Source organism: Pocillopora verrucosa, chromosome 5, assembly GCF_036669915.1.
Source record: "Pocillopora verrucosa isolate sample1 chromosome 5, ASM3666991v2, whole genome shotgun sequence".
Classification (NCBI taxonomy): Eukaryota; Metazoa; Cnidaria; class Anthozoa; order Scleractinia; family Pocilloporidae; genus Pocillopora; species Pocillopora verrucosa.
In genome coordinates this window covers 27806016-27820795 of record NC_089316.1, presented here as the reverse complement: position 1 = coordinate 27820795, position 14780 = coordinate 27806016, and the positions used below count along the sequence as shown (strand labels likewise).

The following is a 14780-nucleotide window of genomic DNA, read 5'->3' as shown; positions in this document are numbered from 1 at the left end:
CAAGAGAGACTTTAAGCCACCTTCTGCAGCTGATTAAGCCAGGAAACAGACAAAGTTTGAATGAGTAATCCAAAATATGCAACCTGTCCCTCAGTTCTCTAGATTTTTGTGGGATTTCTCCTTTTAAGATCTTTCTTTTCTTGAAAAACCAGACACAAAATCATTATCAAAATAAAGAATATCTGGAGCAACAATAAAGTATGTTGTTTTCAATGATAGGAGTGACCAGCATCTAATTTCTTCTAAGTGCAATACTACCAATTCATTCATTAAGATCAGGAGAATACAGGAAATGATCAACAACCCAAGAAGCTTTGATTGTTAAACCAATTCTCCTTATCAGTTCAAAAGGAAATATATAGAGAAGAATATAGAGAAGATGCATATTGAATAAAGTTTAAAAACCAAAACAAAACAGTCTGATGGAAGTTCTGTTTATTTCATAGCTCAGGATTTTTTCTTTGGGTTAAGAAGGATTCCATCAAACTGAAAAGGAAGAAAAAAGACCAATTATTACCAATTGCACAACAAGAAACAGAACAATACGTCTAGTCCCAAATCAGCACAGACAAAACTATCTCTAGAAACGACTGCGAAGGAGACTGAGAACAAAGTAATAGTGAAGGTAAGTTTCTTGAGAAGCTGTGGTGCCAATTTAATGGGGGGGGGGGAGGGTGATACAAGATAATTTAGTTTTATCAACTGGTTTAATAATGAAAATGGCCACTGTTGAGAGTTTTTAAAGCTGATGTTTCAAGCATTAGCCATTTGTCAGAGCAAATAATTGTCAGCTTAACTCTTCATGATGATCAATTAACATTATCTGCTCATTTTATAAAAATCAAATTATGTCAAAAGAAAGAAAGTACTTTAAAATCAATGTTATCTTGCATTTCCTTTAAAACTCAACTGAAAACTTCACCAGCAAGAGAATTTAACCCTGAACCCCTAAGAGTGATATGCATCTAATTTCTCCTAACAGTATGGTGCCTGAATCAAACATTAAGGTCATGAGAAGAAAGGGAATGATTGCCACATCAAGAAGCTCTTGATCATAAAGATAAATTCTCCTTGTAAGAACCATAGGAAATTTAAAGAGAATTGTATGAGGAACTTGCAAACTGATGTTAGGGTGTAAAGGTTTTGAAAGATACCTTCTGTTGGAACCACTTCATAGAGTCATCTTTTGATATCTTGTGAGGAGCACCAACATGAGCCTTAGCTCTTTTTCTCTTGGCCACATTAAACCCTGGACGTCCAAGAACCACGTAGAAATCCATTCCATAGATACCAATGCTTGGGTCATACTTGATGCCAAGATCAATGTGTTCTTGAATTCCAAAACCAAAGTTTCCTACAGCATAGTTGGGTTAAGTAGTTGTAATGTTTCAAATTGGTTTGAGAAAGATGGCAGATAACTTATTTTTTTAACATTTGGATCAATATGCTGCTTTCATAATTGCTTATCAGTGCCCATGGCAGACCACAGGACCTTGAAAAACAAAGGTCTAAAGCTTGATTCTACTGAAAAACCCAGATTTTTTTCATCATCCTATGCTCATGAAAAACTACTTTTTTTCTTTGTGATAATTCTAACATGAAATTTCCATTTCAGCAGTCTATAAAGTGATTCACACAATCCAATATAAATCAGTTGCTCATAGTGAAAAAATCTGACAAAAACAGAAATTTAACTGATAACATCAAATCCATTTATCCACCCCACAAGTTTCTTAGAGCCATTATTATCATGTCTTTGCCAAGTTGCTAACCATAAGCCTTTGATCACTACTCTTAAATACCTAATAAAAAAGCTAAATTTTACAAAATCAAACCTGTGGCAGAGAAGTTCTCCTTGTTCAGTTCATACTCCTTCACTTTCAATCCCTTCTCCAAGATCTCTTCAGCCTTGGCACCTCGTACAGTGCAGTGGACAGCAATTTTCTCATTCCTTCGGATACCAAAAGACCTCACTGTGTAGCGAGCTAAACAAAAAAGTTCTCTATCTTAAATCAGATGTTTATAATTACAGAGTCTACAGAAAGGAATATTATGCTCTGCTACATTTTTTCAGCTTATTGGTACTTCAAACTGATGTAAAAATCTGTATTTTAAAGAATATAACAACAGGATGCAGATGTTAAAAACACAAAATTTAACATCATATGTGACAAGATGAAATTCTTGTTACATCCCTATATCAGTAAGTCCCTTAGTTTGGCTTTGACTTTTACTAAGCTATACAAGACGAATATAGTTTAAACAACGCTTAGATGGAAAATTTAGTTCAGAAGCTGTAATCACTGAAAAGTAAATATCAGTTCTAATTCAACCTAAGCCAGGTATGAATAGGGCAGGTAAGTTTCTCAAGAAACTGTGGTGCTAAGTCAGTAGAGGTAGTACAGGATAATTTGGTTTTAACTACTGAGTTGTTTATGCAAATTTGCCATAATAGCTTTGGAAACTCATTACAATGGCCAATTTACACAATGAACTCAGATGATAACTCAGGTTGTCTTGAAGTTTTCTTAAGTTATCTTATGAACAACAGTTACTTGATAAGATCACACATTCTGACCTGTAGTTGGCAACATGTGTGGACAACCAAAGTGATGACTGAAGGTTCTCTCCCTATTATAGTTACAATTGTAAAATCAAAATGTTCTGTACCTTTGGAATACACTGGCTGTTGTCCAGTCAACTGTTCAAGAACCTTGGCAGCACGTGTCAGTCTGTCCCCGCTCTCACCCACACAGATGTTTAGAACTAACTTCCTGATTTGCAGTTCCTTCATGGGATTCTGTTTGGCCTGAACCTGTTAACCAAACCAACCAATGAGAATCAACTCTGTGCTAAACTACAAGTGAAGATATGTTGCATTTCTGTTGGCAACTGTGTTTGTGATTTAGTGGGACACAGTGGCCAATGACCCACCTCAGTCACTCCTAATGACATACGTCTCATATCACGATTTCCACTTCGATTCTTGCAACATCAGTGATTGCTACTGCTTGAAACCTTTCTCAGGACTATTTTCACGTGAACAATCACGCTGTATGACCAATTCATTTTGCTATTGGTGTAAAGAATGACTGCCAGCAGACTGGCTGATATTGAACAGGTCGTATGAAGTTTCTAACTTACATTGTCTTAGCTCAATGATAGTAAAGGAAGACAGGTACAATAACATTTGAACAAAAACAAGAACACTTTTTTATCCTTGTTTAAACACGGACACTAAATGGTTGTGTGATAATAAATTGGTAATAAATGTCCAATGTATCATAATCTGGAACGTTAGTATTCCAGTGTTTAATTCTTTCAGTGGTGGTGACAATAAAACCAGCAGGGTATGCGGGAGCAACAATTGAGATGATCACGATTTTCGCCTCAACTTGGCTCATTAGAGAGTCAAAGCTTGTTCAGAATCAAACTATCAAAACACTATTGTTCATAGTACGGAAGAGAAATAAAAAATACATATAGGTATCGATCAAAAATTTTTTCCTGTATCGTGGTTAACACCTAGAATGTGGGCCAAAAAATTAAGGCAGTTGAAGAGAGAAGTGATTTTTTTATGAAGAAATTATGTTTTCAAAGACCTCAGGGAATCATATGGAACGATGTAAGCGGATTCTTTTAAAAACCACTTTTAGAGGTCACTCACCGCCATATTTGTTTCGGCCGAAAAGGAAAAACAAAAGTCTGGGGAGAGGGAAATAATTAGGCGAGAGACTGGGGAGAGCAATAAACTCCCAGTAAAATTTTCTAATGCAAATAAGATGGCGGACGATCGGAGTCCGCGGCGCCGCAAAAGAACTTTTTCGACAACTTCTACAATCTCCACCGACGATTATCAAGATGCCAGTGAGCAGATCGTGGAAGATATTAGCCTAGAGTTTTTCTACAAGCCACGGTCCATCACCGCTCTAGCGTGCCTGTTTGTTTACCTTGTATATTCAGCGTTCACCAGGTGAGGTTTTTACTTGCACATGTCATATTTTTCTGGGCGGGCTGTTTTGTCATCATTTTCCTTCGCAACATACACTTGGATCTCAACTTTTCTCAATTCAAAAAGAAACTATGAATTTTTAACACAGTTTTTTATGTTCAGATTTAAAAAAAAATTAAGTGGGATTCAAAGTCAAGTTTTGGTTGATTGAGTCATAATTTCACGGTGCTATGGATGTCATGGCCTCATTTATATGCATTCTTACTGCACTCAGTTGGCATAAGTCTCGCTGAACAATCTTTGTGTATCTCGGCTTGTTTCAATGAATGTATCCTCTAAACATTATCCGCTCATTCTTGCGTTCATTTTATTTTATTTGGTGGATCTTAACAGGTGGAAATTAACAGATGGCTTTCGAAAATCTACACGTGATTTAAACAAGTAAAATTATAATGGCCGTAAAAAGTTGATCTGTTTATATAAAATGTAGTATTAGGTCAACTACACTTGGATGAGATTTTAAATTAGATTAAAGATGGATGCAATTCCTTGATGACTTTGACACTTGACACCTGCCATTCTGTCATACCTACATGTAACTGGTACTTTGCTCTTTGTGCTTATTATGCTTTGTTTCCTGTTGTTGATAATCAGACTTTTTTCTGTCAAAATGAATTTTAAAAGTGACACTTGATTAATTTTGAGCATCAGTTACTTTTATGTCTCTCTCTCAACTTTTTTTTTTCTATGTCACTTGTCTTTGTCAACTGAATGAAATTTTCTTTGTCGTCTAAGCAAAATTCAAAATTACAGACCAAGTAGTAATAATGATGGCTGTTAGAGACTGTCTCATTTTTTAATTAAATGTAATGATCAGATTCCTTCTCGGGAAATAACAGTCATTTAAAATGTGACTCACTCCCAATCTATGGCTTGGTAGCTCATTTAGCAGTAGTGGCTAACTAGCATCTGGGCAGCACGTTTCAAATCCTGTCTAAGCCTGATTTTTCTTTACAGCTTCTTTCTTGCACCTTCCTAAATTCCACCTTACCAGTGAGGATCTCTGCTTTGCTTAATAGTGACTGTATTGTTGTACAAAATTTTATGAGTAATTAACCTTTAAACTTCTGGACTGAGTAACTACAGTAAATTGCACAATTGATTTATTTCTGTATCATGAGATAGGAATTAACACAGCTTATTGGCCTTTTCTTTATTCAAAGAAATCCAGATGCCACTCGTGAAGAGAATATCTGGAGTGGGATGGTTTCCCTTGCTGTTGTTTTTCTTGTTCTCAGTCTTCTTGTCATGCCAAACGGTAACTATTGTAATCTACTAGATAAAATAAGTGACTGGCTTCTAGTTTCTCCTTATAGTATCACCCTTGAATTAAAAGTAAGGGTCATGAGAAAATGGAAATGATCACAAATTTAAGAAGCTCCAGATTGTCAAATAAATTTAATCCTTGTCATAACCATAGAACATGTAGAGGGAACAGTGTGAAGAATATTGGTATTGGTATTGATGTTTGGGTGTAAAGGGTTTGTCAACCAAAATGGCCTATTCAAGAAGTGAGGTGTCCTTGAGAAACTTGTATTTTGCTTTTAAAAAACTGATCCTCTTGTGAGTTTTCTAAGAACCCAGTTTCAAATGGAATTCCTGTTCTGGAAATTTTGCATCACTTAAAGCAAAATTGTACCTAAAACTTTAAGGTTTGTGTTCTCTCTATAAAGCCCTAAAAATTAGCTAATTTGAAATTTTGTTCCTCAAATTTTTTTTTTTTAGGTCCATTCATCAGACCTCATCCTGCTCTTTGGAGAATGATATTTGGTAAGAGGATTGTACAGATATATTTCTAACAAAGTCTAAAGGCAGATTTTGTAAATAGTTTCAAAGATCTTCTAAGCAAACATAACACTGAGATTTTACTATGTTCGCTTAACTAAATTGCAGCAAACCTTTTGGCAGAGGGAAAAAAAGCAATTGTAACTGTATTAATTGTTAGTGATATGCACAGTCTCAAATAACTATTGCAATGTAAAATAATTTGTTGAATCAATCATCTAATTGTACAATTATAATCAGATGATAACGTGCTTACCATGGTGTTTATATGGAGATAATGAATATAATTGTGATGTAAGTAATTGGTGAGAGGTTTTTTCATTTTTTCACCCAATTCTTTTTTTTTTTTTTCTAATTCTTTTTGATGATACAAATTGTGTAACTGATCTTTTTTATTTGTCTGTTTTTCACTAGGTGCCAGTGTTCTGTACATGAGTTTTCTTGCGTTTGCTTTGTTCCAAACTCGTGCTGACTTCCGAAATATTCTCTTTTTCTTTGACCCTGAATTGCGCCATGAAGGACCAGATACAAAGGTTACAGAGATGAGATTTAAAATTGTTCCTCATAATTAGATTCCTCTGTTTACTGAGTGGTTTTACAACAGTTTTCAATTGAATCTCTGGAGTTTTGTGAGATTGCTTTAGTTTTGCTTTACTTCACTCTGCAATTGGAAAGTTGTGCCACAGTCTTTCTACTCATAGTCCACAACCAGCCATTTGTTTTAGAAGTTGTTTATTAGTTTGACTGTTTGTTTGTTTGTTTTTTCTTGTCACAGGAATATGCTGTTAACTGTTCTCAGGTGTCTTTGGCCCGACTGTGGGGTCACTGTGATATCTTTGCCTTTGCACATTTCTTTGGTTGGGCTCTGAAAGCATTACTTATTCGCAATGCATGGCTGTTGTGGATTGCAAGCATAACATGGGAGGTCACTGAGGTATTAAACTTCAACAAATCGATTCCATTTTGCGGTGAATCTCTTCAGTAATAGATGACAGATGACATCAAAATGTGGTAAGAAAAAAAACGTGGCTCAGCAGGTGCAGCTGAGTGTGTCACTGATGATCTTACCATATTTTGATTTCCTCTCCAATGTGTTTCTGTACAGGCCCATGAAAACATGGAGTCAATTTTTTTTGTAATAGTGAAAGAACAAACCTATTAATGGTGATATCATTTATGTGACCATCTTCCAGTAGATTAGATGATAACCAATCAATTGGCTCATTATATAGCAAAAAACAGATTCCATTTTGTTGTCAGTGTCTCCTAAGTAACAGGTCACAGGCATTGTCAAAATGTGGTAAGACAAAAAAAAGTTTTACAAAAGGCAAAGCCAAGTCTGTCTTTTATGTTCTAACCACATTTTGAAATGTTTCATGATCTATCACTGAAAAGGCACAGGGTCACATGGAATTTATTTGTTTCATCTGATGAATAAGCAATAAATTAGCAGAAAGTTGTGAATTGTGACATAATCCATGTGTCTGTCCTCTAGTCTATCATAATTAAAAACCAATCAAATTGTACTGTTTAATTCAGCTTATCACATAATTTTTTTTTTTATGAATAATCCATTTCAGGTATTCTTTTCTCACTTGTTGCCCAACTTTGCGGAATGCTGGTGGGATGCACTGTTGTTAGATTTCCTGATCTGTAATGGATTAGGAATCCACTTCGGACTGTATGTGTGCAAAAAACTGGAAATGCGCAACTACCACTGGGAAAGTATCAAGTATGTTTAATGTTACTCAATGATTTTATGTAAAAAATTATTTAAAGGGTTTGTATCAGATTAAGTTTACATTCACACAGATGAGATTGACTTTTTGGCTCTCTGATTTTTAAAGGGATATTCAGACAACCACTGGAAAACTGCGTCGAGCTGCTATGCAGTTTACACCTGCAAGGTTTGTCTTAATTGTTTTCATAAGGCAATATAGATCAGAAAATGTTTTGGCTTGTATGCAGAATTTTCTGATCAAATTTCTATAGCATGAGCTAATTCTCAATCTGAACATGGACAAAATTCTTTTGTTTCTTTACACAACTCATCTGTTCCTGCATTTTGGAATAGAAAATGTGATCATCTCCTTAGTTTGAGAAAATACGTAACTTGACATTCATGCTTACTTTTTTTAATGTCCAAGAAAGATTCATTGGTCATTTTACCATCAAGGAGAGCAGATTTTGGACATGTTACTAAGGTAGCAATGGAATAACTAAGTGATGTTTTGACTCTTTCAGTTGGACTCATGTGCGCTGGATGGATCCCAAATGTTCCTACATGCGATTTTTTGCCATATATCAGTTGTTGATTATTTCTCAGGTAGGTGAAACACTGAGATTCATTTGAAATCACTTCAGGGTTTTATAGAGTATAAATTGGACTTTATTGCCAAATGAACGCAGGAGACCAATGCCCAAAGTTACTTAAAACCACAACTTTTTAGTTTTCCACATTTTTAGATCACTGATTTTTGTTTTAGTCCTTGTTTGTCAATGTTTAAGATTATTATTATTCTGATAAGGAACCTCCTGAAATCCACTTTAAACTGTTACACTCATAAGATCTCATGTTAATTCTCCCCTCTAGCTCTACACATTTTCTTGTAAATTAGTTACAAGAATTTGGTGATGATTAAGATAGCTTCTGCCTGATAAGTTTGAGTATTCCCATAACCTGTTTGCTGGGAAATGTGTGGATGTTGTGGAGAGAAGTAACCTGTTCATCACTTCTGATAGTTAAAGGGTTAAATGATTGGAGGCCTCATCATTAAGTATTTTTCATTTTCATAGGTATTACAACAATCTGTTTTAATTGGTTAGTTTACTCCAACTCTGAACCTAGTCTTTTTATCTTTAGATTGTGGAGCTTAACACATTCTTTCTTAAACACATTCTGTGGGTTCCAACATCTCACTGGTTGAACTACTTTCGTCTGTTTGTCATCAGTCTCACTGTGGCACCTTCCTTGAGGTAAGTCTGATGCTTGCCTTCTTTGCTATTGTTGCAGTGCTGTTGCCTTGGTAATCAAATGATATGCCATCTTAAACTTAAAAAATTAATATCAGACTCTTGGATTAAAGAGGTTGGAACTGGAATTGTAGAGACTTTTTTATTTGCAGTTTGTTTTAAATTTAATTTTTTAGTTTTAATGTTCCCAATTAGTGTCAACTGTGCTCAAAGTAGCTGATGTTGTAACAAAGTTCCTAAGAGGTTCCCTCTATCAGCTAAAAGTCCAGGGTTGCTTACTCAGGTTTTTTGAAGTTGTCATCTGCTCACCAGAAATAAAAGTGTAATTAGCAGAAGAGAAAAAAAATGATGCAAGGAAACTCTTTGAAACCCCTGTTCATGGACATTTAAGGCTTCATAGTCAGAAAACCAAGAAAGAGGGGCAAATGTTTCCTAAACTTAAACAGCAATGTATCAATGATGTTTTATGCAAATGTTTGTCTCAATTTACCCACTGCATTTATTTAAAAAAAGCCCTGTTACTAGGCTTTTCCATTTGCTCTGAAAATCACAAAAGTTTCATTGTGTCAGGACTGTAGTATTTTGGTGTCAAGCCCTGTGTGTGTTACAGCTACAACATGGATTCATATCACTGATTTGTGTCTTTGATGCTCAGTGTGGGTATAAAACTTTCCTTCCCTGTCACTATAGGCAGTACTATGTGTACATTACAGACACAAGAAGCAGAAGGCTTGGAACTCAGGCATGGGTGCTAATGTAAGTAGATCCCTTTGGAAAACTCTACTTTGTTTCCATTGTTTACAACATTTACCTCATGTTACTTATGATAACTGAACTTGATGTTTCTTGTTTAATTTAACAATAGAGTCATCACCTGTCTTGAACTTCTTATTTGTATCAAATATGGACTGGACATGTTTAAGAAAGCAGAAATTGTCAGCATAACTTTATGGCTGCTCTTTCAGGTGAGAAAACAAAGTGTGAAAGTTAATAACTGTCTTATGTTTCTTTTCTATGCTTAACCTTTCACTTCCAAGATGTCATAAGTAATTCTCCTTACTGTCTGCCATACAATTCTTATTATGTGAGTTTGGAGAATTTGATATTGGATCATCTAATAATCTTCTAATTTATATTTTTATTTATTCTCCTCACTTGTCTTCTGGATATCGTATTGATGTTGTTAGGAGAAATTCTGTCTTGGTCATTCATGGGAGTTGAAGGGTTAAGAACACCTATGGTGTGTTGAGGCATTGATTGGATTGTAATCTCTCTCTTGCAGATGGCAATCAGTTTGATGGTTTTGTATTTCATGGTCATGACAAAATCAAAGGTTAGTTAGCAAGTTGGAGACATTTGATTAGTGGAGGCCTAAACACCAATTAAATCGAGTGTTAAAATGTTTTATTGCAGTAAAGTATAGTGATGTGTGTTATTTAAAATTTTCGTACTTTAAAGACAGGCTCCACAATTTTGATTAAATGCAGAAAATAGGCATAGTGAAATTATTCTTTGTAGTTAACACAGTGATAAAATGTCTGCGTATGTGGGAAGGATGTAGAGGCTTGTTGCCGGGCTAAGGTGCTTTCAGACTGTCAAAAATGTCTTATAGATAACTACTTATTAAGTGAATTTGCCGCAGTGTTTGAAAACCATACATCTTGTTTAGTAAAGCTCAAAACTAAATGGTAAATCCGCCGGAAACCCGTAGTTAAATAAGCTTTAGGTACGAAAAGTCTCGAGTTTTCCTTTTCTATAATCTTTGTTCCTTTTTTCAGATTTACACCAACGTTTCAATGCTTTTTTCGCATATTTTTCGTGACAGCAGATGTTTCTTATGTTTTCCTTTGAAATTTCTCTCATGCTTGACTAAAGACTGCTGGTTTTGTTGAGTGCATGTAACTTATGGCCAGGATTTAAGTGAATGTGAAGTGCATAAAACAGTGCGGCCTTCGGTTTAAAATGGGTTGTAAATAACAGAGTTTAAAATGGTCAAAAATAAAATCTTACATTAATTTGGCGTACTTTTTCAAATACAAGATAAAAATCTTTCTTAAAACAAATCAATAATAAAAATAATGATAAATTAGCCAGCGGTCAAACGTGGCATATTAGTAAAGGAATCAATTTTTGCAAGCTACGCGAAATTTTCAAAATTCTTGCACAAAATTTGGAGGAAAAAATGAGGAAACACAATGTAGCGCAAAATTTCCAAAAAAAGGGAAAAGTTTCCTTTAAATCTTTACTTTTTTGGTAAATGAAACCAAAGGAGGGAGAGGGAATATTTTAAAGTTTGATTTTCTTTGGATCGAAAGAAAAGTTGCATGTTTTAAAACACCGTAACACACTGGCTCGGTTATTTGTTTATGAATCCTCGGCGACAACTTTGCTTGTACAGCCTGAAGGCACAATCTAGGCCATTTTCACAAACGTTTGACCTCTGCGTCCAATGTGTTCAATACACCAAGTGTACGATTTAAATGTATCAATTTAAATGAAACAATAATTAACTTTTAGAATATTTTTGGTTCACAGCCTTTAAAGAGGAAACAGTGAAATAAAAGTAACGATAAACCCAAATAAATATAAACTGTAATATTTACCTTTGATTGAAATAAAAGTCGTTTCAATTAAAATCTTTCAAACAATGTTTGCAATATATGATCTGTTGTTATTTTTCTGTAGGAAGTCAATGTTATGAAGGCAAACATTGTGGAGAGACTAAAAATGCTCAAGAAATACGTAAGAAATTATGAACTTCAGTTAAAACTTAATCACTGACTTAAAGTTTATTTTAAACTTCGTTTTGAGCTTTCCTTACGTAAAACCGATGAAAGATTGTCTAATTTTTAAAATATTTAACGTGAAAATTGATTTAAAACAATATAAATTATACTAAAACTACAAAAAAAACAACCTTTTCAGTCACATCTAAAACTATCCTACGAACTAAAGTAAAGAGGGTTAGTGTAAGATCTTGGCACATTTTTGTATGACGACTTCAATTGAAATCGCATTTGGTTTGAAAGTGAGACTCAAATTACCAATAGAGCAGTTTTTAATTGAATGTCGAAAGTGATCCGTGATTGCTCAGGTTTTGCTCTACCCGCTCTATGATTGGTCTAAAAAATTTGCGCCACTCAGATGCCAAGCTAACACCAATCACGAATTGATCGCCCGCGTTTTCCCGCGCTTTTGGTAGTTTGGTTGTTTTTCTTTAAGTTCTGATTGGCTCTTCAAGGTATTTTCCTGTCTTTTGATTGGCCGTTGTGAGTACTTTGGTTTTTGTTTTACAACAGTCAAATCAAAAAGCGCTCTGAAACGTTTCTCTAACTGAGATTTTTCTCTTTTTAATTAAGGGAACAAAGAAGCCAACATTCCTGGAGGAAATTCCTGCCGAAGATCCAAACACCAAAACCCTGAATTACATAAAAAAAAATGGTAATCATACATTCCAAGAAGACGGTCAGGTGTACGACTTCGGTCTCGCTAATGGCGGCTACCAGAATGGAACAGTGGTGCGTGGCGAGCAGCAGCACTATGAGAGGGGCCTCAGATCCACCAAACACATCCACGAGACACCTCCTGACGATAAACCCACCGCTGATCCGAGCCATGTGCAGGCGCAGGGAACTCGGAAGAGGAGGCCTAGGAGAAGCGATTTAGGAGGACAATTGGGGGGTGTTAACTACGAAGTGAAAACTCGTCTAAGGACGAGAAAGTCTCAAGCAGGGCTTTAACTGTGAAATCGCTGATCAGTATATATTTAATCTGAAAATGCTATGGATGTATGGTGTATAATTTTTGAGCAGGAACCTCAAGTAAGGACTTAACCTTCTTGAGTGTGTTCTGTTCACTTCAGTGATTTTCAAATTAAGCGAGTTCGTATTTTATTATCCTCGGTTTAGAGGTTAACTGGTTATTTGAACAGTCTGTTATCTGCTTCCAAAAATATAGAGAATATTAGGAGCTGTAATCATTCCATCGTCCAGTTACTTAACTCGAAGATATTTAATAACTGGGATATTTTTTTGGGTGTGTTTTCTTGTCCAATCAAACGTGTTGGATTTTCTAACCAAATCTATTTTCTTCAACGATCATAACTGTTAATGACAAAATATCACTATGCCTAATACAAAAATTGATTTTAAAAATCTACCTGAGTTGTATATTACATGATACATTGAAGGTGTCTCAGTTGACATTCAACTTGTGTGATTGTCTAAAATCAGACAGAGATCATAGGATTAATACTTCTACTTTTACATTCCAGTAGAGAGTATAATTATGTCACGCCAATCCCTTCTTAATGCAAATTCGCTAGCATTGTATTAGGACAGAATGAGAAGGAAAATTAAGTATTGACACAGGTAACTAAAATGTATAAGCTCTCTATTTGAATATGGTGATGTATATCTATGAAGATAATTATTACAATTTTATTGAAAGATCATTATACTTACTGCAATTGTATCTCGCGATATTCACCATGACTAGTCACGCAATTTTTGTGAAAATGTCACGACGAACATTACTTGTGTCACGCGTGGCACAGAAGACAAGGACTACTTTACTTCAGATATGTCTTAAGAAGTCCGGTGCTCTTCTTAGTTGTCACGCTGATGTTATTCATAAACCTGTCTGATATGATAATTTGGTTATTTGATGCTTTGAAAAGGTTCTCTGATTCCGACAGGATAGAATTACATTTAACAGAGTTGATAAGCAACGCCACGTTACCTCCACGTAGTGCCGCCCGAAGTTGTCATTTGATCACGAATTCTGCTAAGTCAGTAATCCTGTGAAAAATAAACTGTAATAGCTGCAAAGTTTTGTGATTCTTTTTATTCATCGGGCTGTTATAGTATTCACCTCGCTAGTAAATTGGTTAGCTAGTTGAGTTCGGGAAATGTGCGAGAAATCGGCGACATTTTGATACCTCGGAAATCATTCCTCTATCGGAGCAATTCGCTAAGTACTCGGGTGGAATCGCTTAAGCTGATGTCTGACATGTCTGCGTCAATTTTAATTACAGAATATTTCCAAAGAAGATTGGCGCTCTGAAGGTGAGTTACTCTTATTATCTGAGTACTTTTGTGGTCATTTGAACATAAACCCGGGTACAGCTAACACTTTCAATAACTCGAGCACTTCATGACAGTGTAGTTGAGATGTTACGGTGATTTAGCAAGATTATAAAGCGCGAGCTGAAACTTAAAACTACCGAATATTGCTTGTTTGGAAGTCACAGGGAATGCTAAAAGAAAATAGTAGACGTATTGTTTAAGAAAATGTTTTGTGTTAAGACATAACTTTCAGAACTTTTAACGCAACGGTACGCAATTTTCTGGCGGCGAAGTTTGTTAAAGAACGATCCAAGTTGTGAATATTCTGTTGCGCGGGTTTCGTACTCGCAAGAAATTTCTATGCTTTCTGTTCGTTACAGGAAATTAAGATATTCTTTGCCTAAAACTTTGACCCCCAAATATATCTTGGAAGTTTTGGTCTCGCTTTTCATTCAGCGTTTCAAGCAGCAAGAGACAAATTTGCTTATTGGTTAACTGATGAAATTTGATCCTCAAACTTGGCACACGTGCGAAAAAATAAAACTAAGAACAATAGATTCAGCAACTTTTATCTTGATTTCTGAGTAAAATATGGCTTGTGCCTATTCATTTTTTACTTTGAACTGAAAAATTTAAAGCTTGTTTTTGTGAAAAGACGTAAAATAAATATTCACCGGGTTCCCGGTTCTTCTAAATTCCGATTTATGCGAAGGCACGTGTCCACTCAGGAGTTAATAGGTTCAGTCTGATGATATCGTATTAGTTATTCGATAATGCTCAGATCTTGATTCAGAATTAAAAGAAATTCTAAGAGGTTTATAGAAAGTAATGTGGGAAGGTCATGGCTTGAATATATATCAGAGATGATGCCAGAATAATGAGCTGATCTCATAAAATACGACTCGGGTCGTACACGATGCATGTAGTTTAGAAATTGGTTCATG

At 35.3% G+C, this 14780-nt stretch overlaps 2 protein-coding genes across 3 annotated transcripts; one reads left to right on the top strand and one right to left on the bottom strand.

The window, feature by feature from the left end:
* Window positions 1-418: 418 nt before the first annotated feature.
* On the bottom strand, window positions 419-3696 carry LOC131778217 (large ribosomal subunit protein uL5). The gene is made up of 5 exons (XM_059094605.2): window positions 3668-3696; window positions 2671-2815; window positions 1836-1985; window positions 1155-1354; window positions 419-486 (listed from the first exon to the last, which is right to left on the bottom strand). The coding sequence occupies exons 1-5, from the start codon at window positions 3671-3673 to the stop codon at window positions 448-450; spliced, it is 540 nt and encodes a 179-aa protein (XP_058950588.1). The 5' UTR covers window positions 3674-3696; the 3' UTR covers window positions 419-447.
* A 73-nt stretch (window positions 3697-3769) lies between these two features.
* On the top strand, window positions 3770-13033 carry LOC131778216 (phosphatidylserine synthase 1-like). Of its 2 annotated transcripts, XM_059094603.2 has the most exons (14): window positions 3770-3973; window positions 5176-5270; window positions 5738-5782; window positions 6212-6330; window positions 6573-6731; window positions 7378-7529; window positions 7645-7704; window positions 8042-8123; window positions 8661-8773; window positions 9461-9526; window positions 9636-9735; window positions 10053-10103; window positions 11456-11512; window positions 12130-13033. In XM_059094603.2, the coding sequence occupies exons 1-14, from the start codon at window positions 3783-3785 to the stop codon at window positions 12508-12510; spliced, it is 1671 nt and encodes a 556-aa protein (XP_058950586.1). In that variant the 5' UTR covers window positions 3770-3782; the 3' UTR covers window positions 12511-13033. The 2 variants fall into 2 exon arrangements, with proteins under 2 accessions (XP_058950586.1, XP_058950587.1); XM_059094604.2 differs by lacking the exon at window positions 11456-11512.
* Window positions 13034-14780: the final 1747 nt, after the last annotated feature.

What these genes read in the sequence shown, in the direction of transcription:
- LOC131778217 (XM_059094605.2), bottom strand. An exon ending in ACAGCCAGTGTATTCCAAAG is followed by an intron (nt 1,986 to 2,670) that starts GTACAGAACATT and finishes TTTTTTGTTTAG; the next exon opens with CTCGCTACACAGTGAGGTCT. An exon ending in TGAAGTGGTTCCAACAGAAG is followed by an intron (nt 487 to 1,154) that starts GTATCTTTCAAA and finishes CTTCCTTTTCAG; the next exon opens with TTTGATGGAATCCTTCTTAA.
- LOC131778216 (XM_059094603.2), top strand. Translation starts at nt 3,783, where the DNA reads ATGGCGGACGATCGGAGTCCGCGGCGCCGCAAAAGAACTTTTTCGACA. An exon ending in TCTTTGGAGAATGATATTTG is followed by an intron (nt 5,783 to 6,211) that starts GTAAGAGGATTG and finishes GTTTTTCACTAG; the next exon opens with GTGCCAGTGTTCTGTACATG. An exon ending in CTTTATGGCTGCTCTTTCAG is followed by an intron (nt 9,736 to 10,052) that starts GTGAGAAAACAA and finishes TCTCTCTTGCAG; the next exon opens with ATGGCAATCAGTTTGATGGT.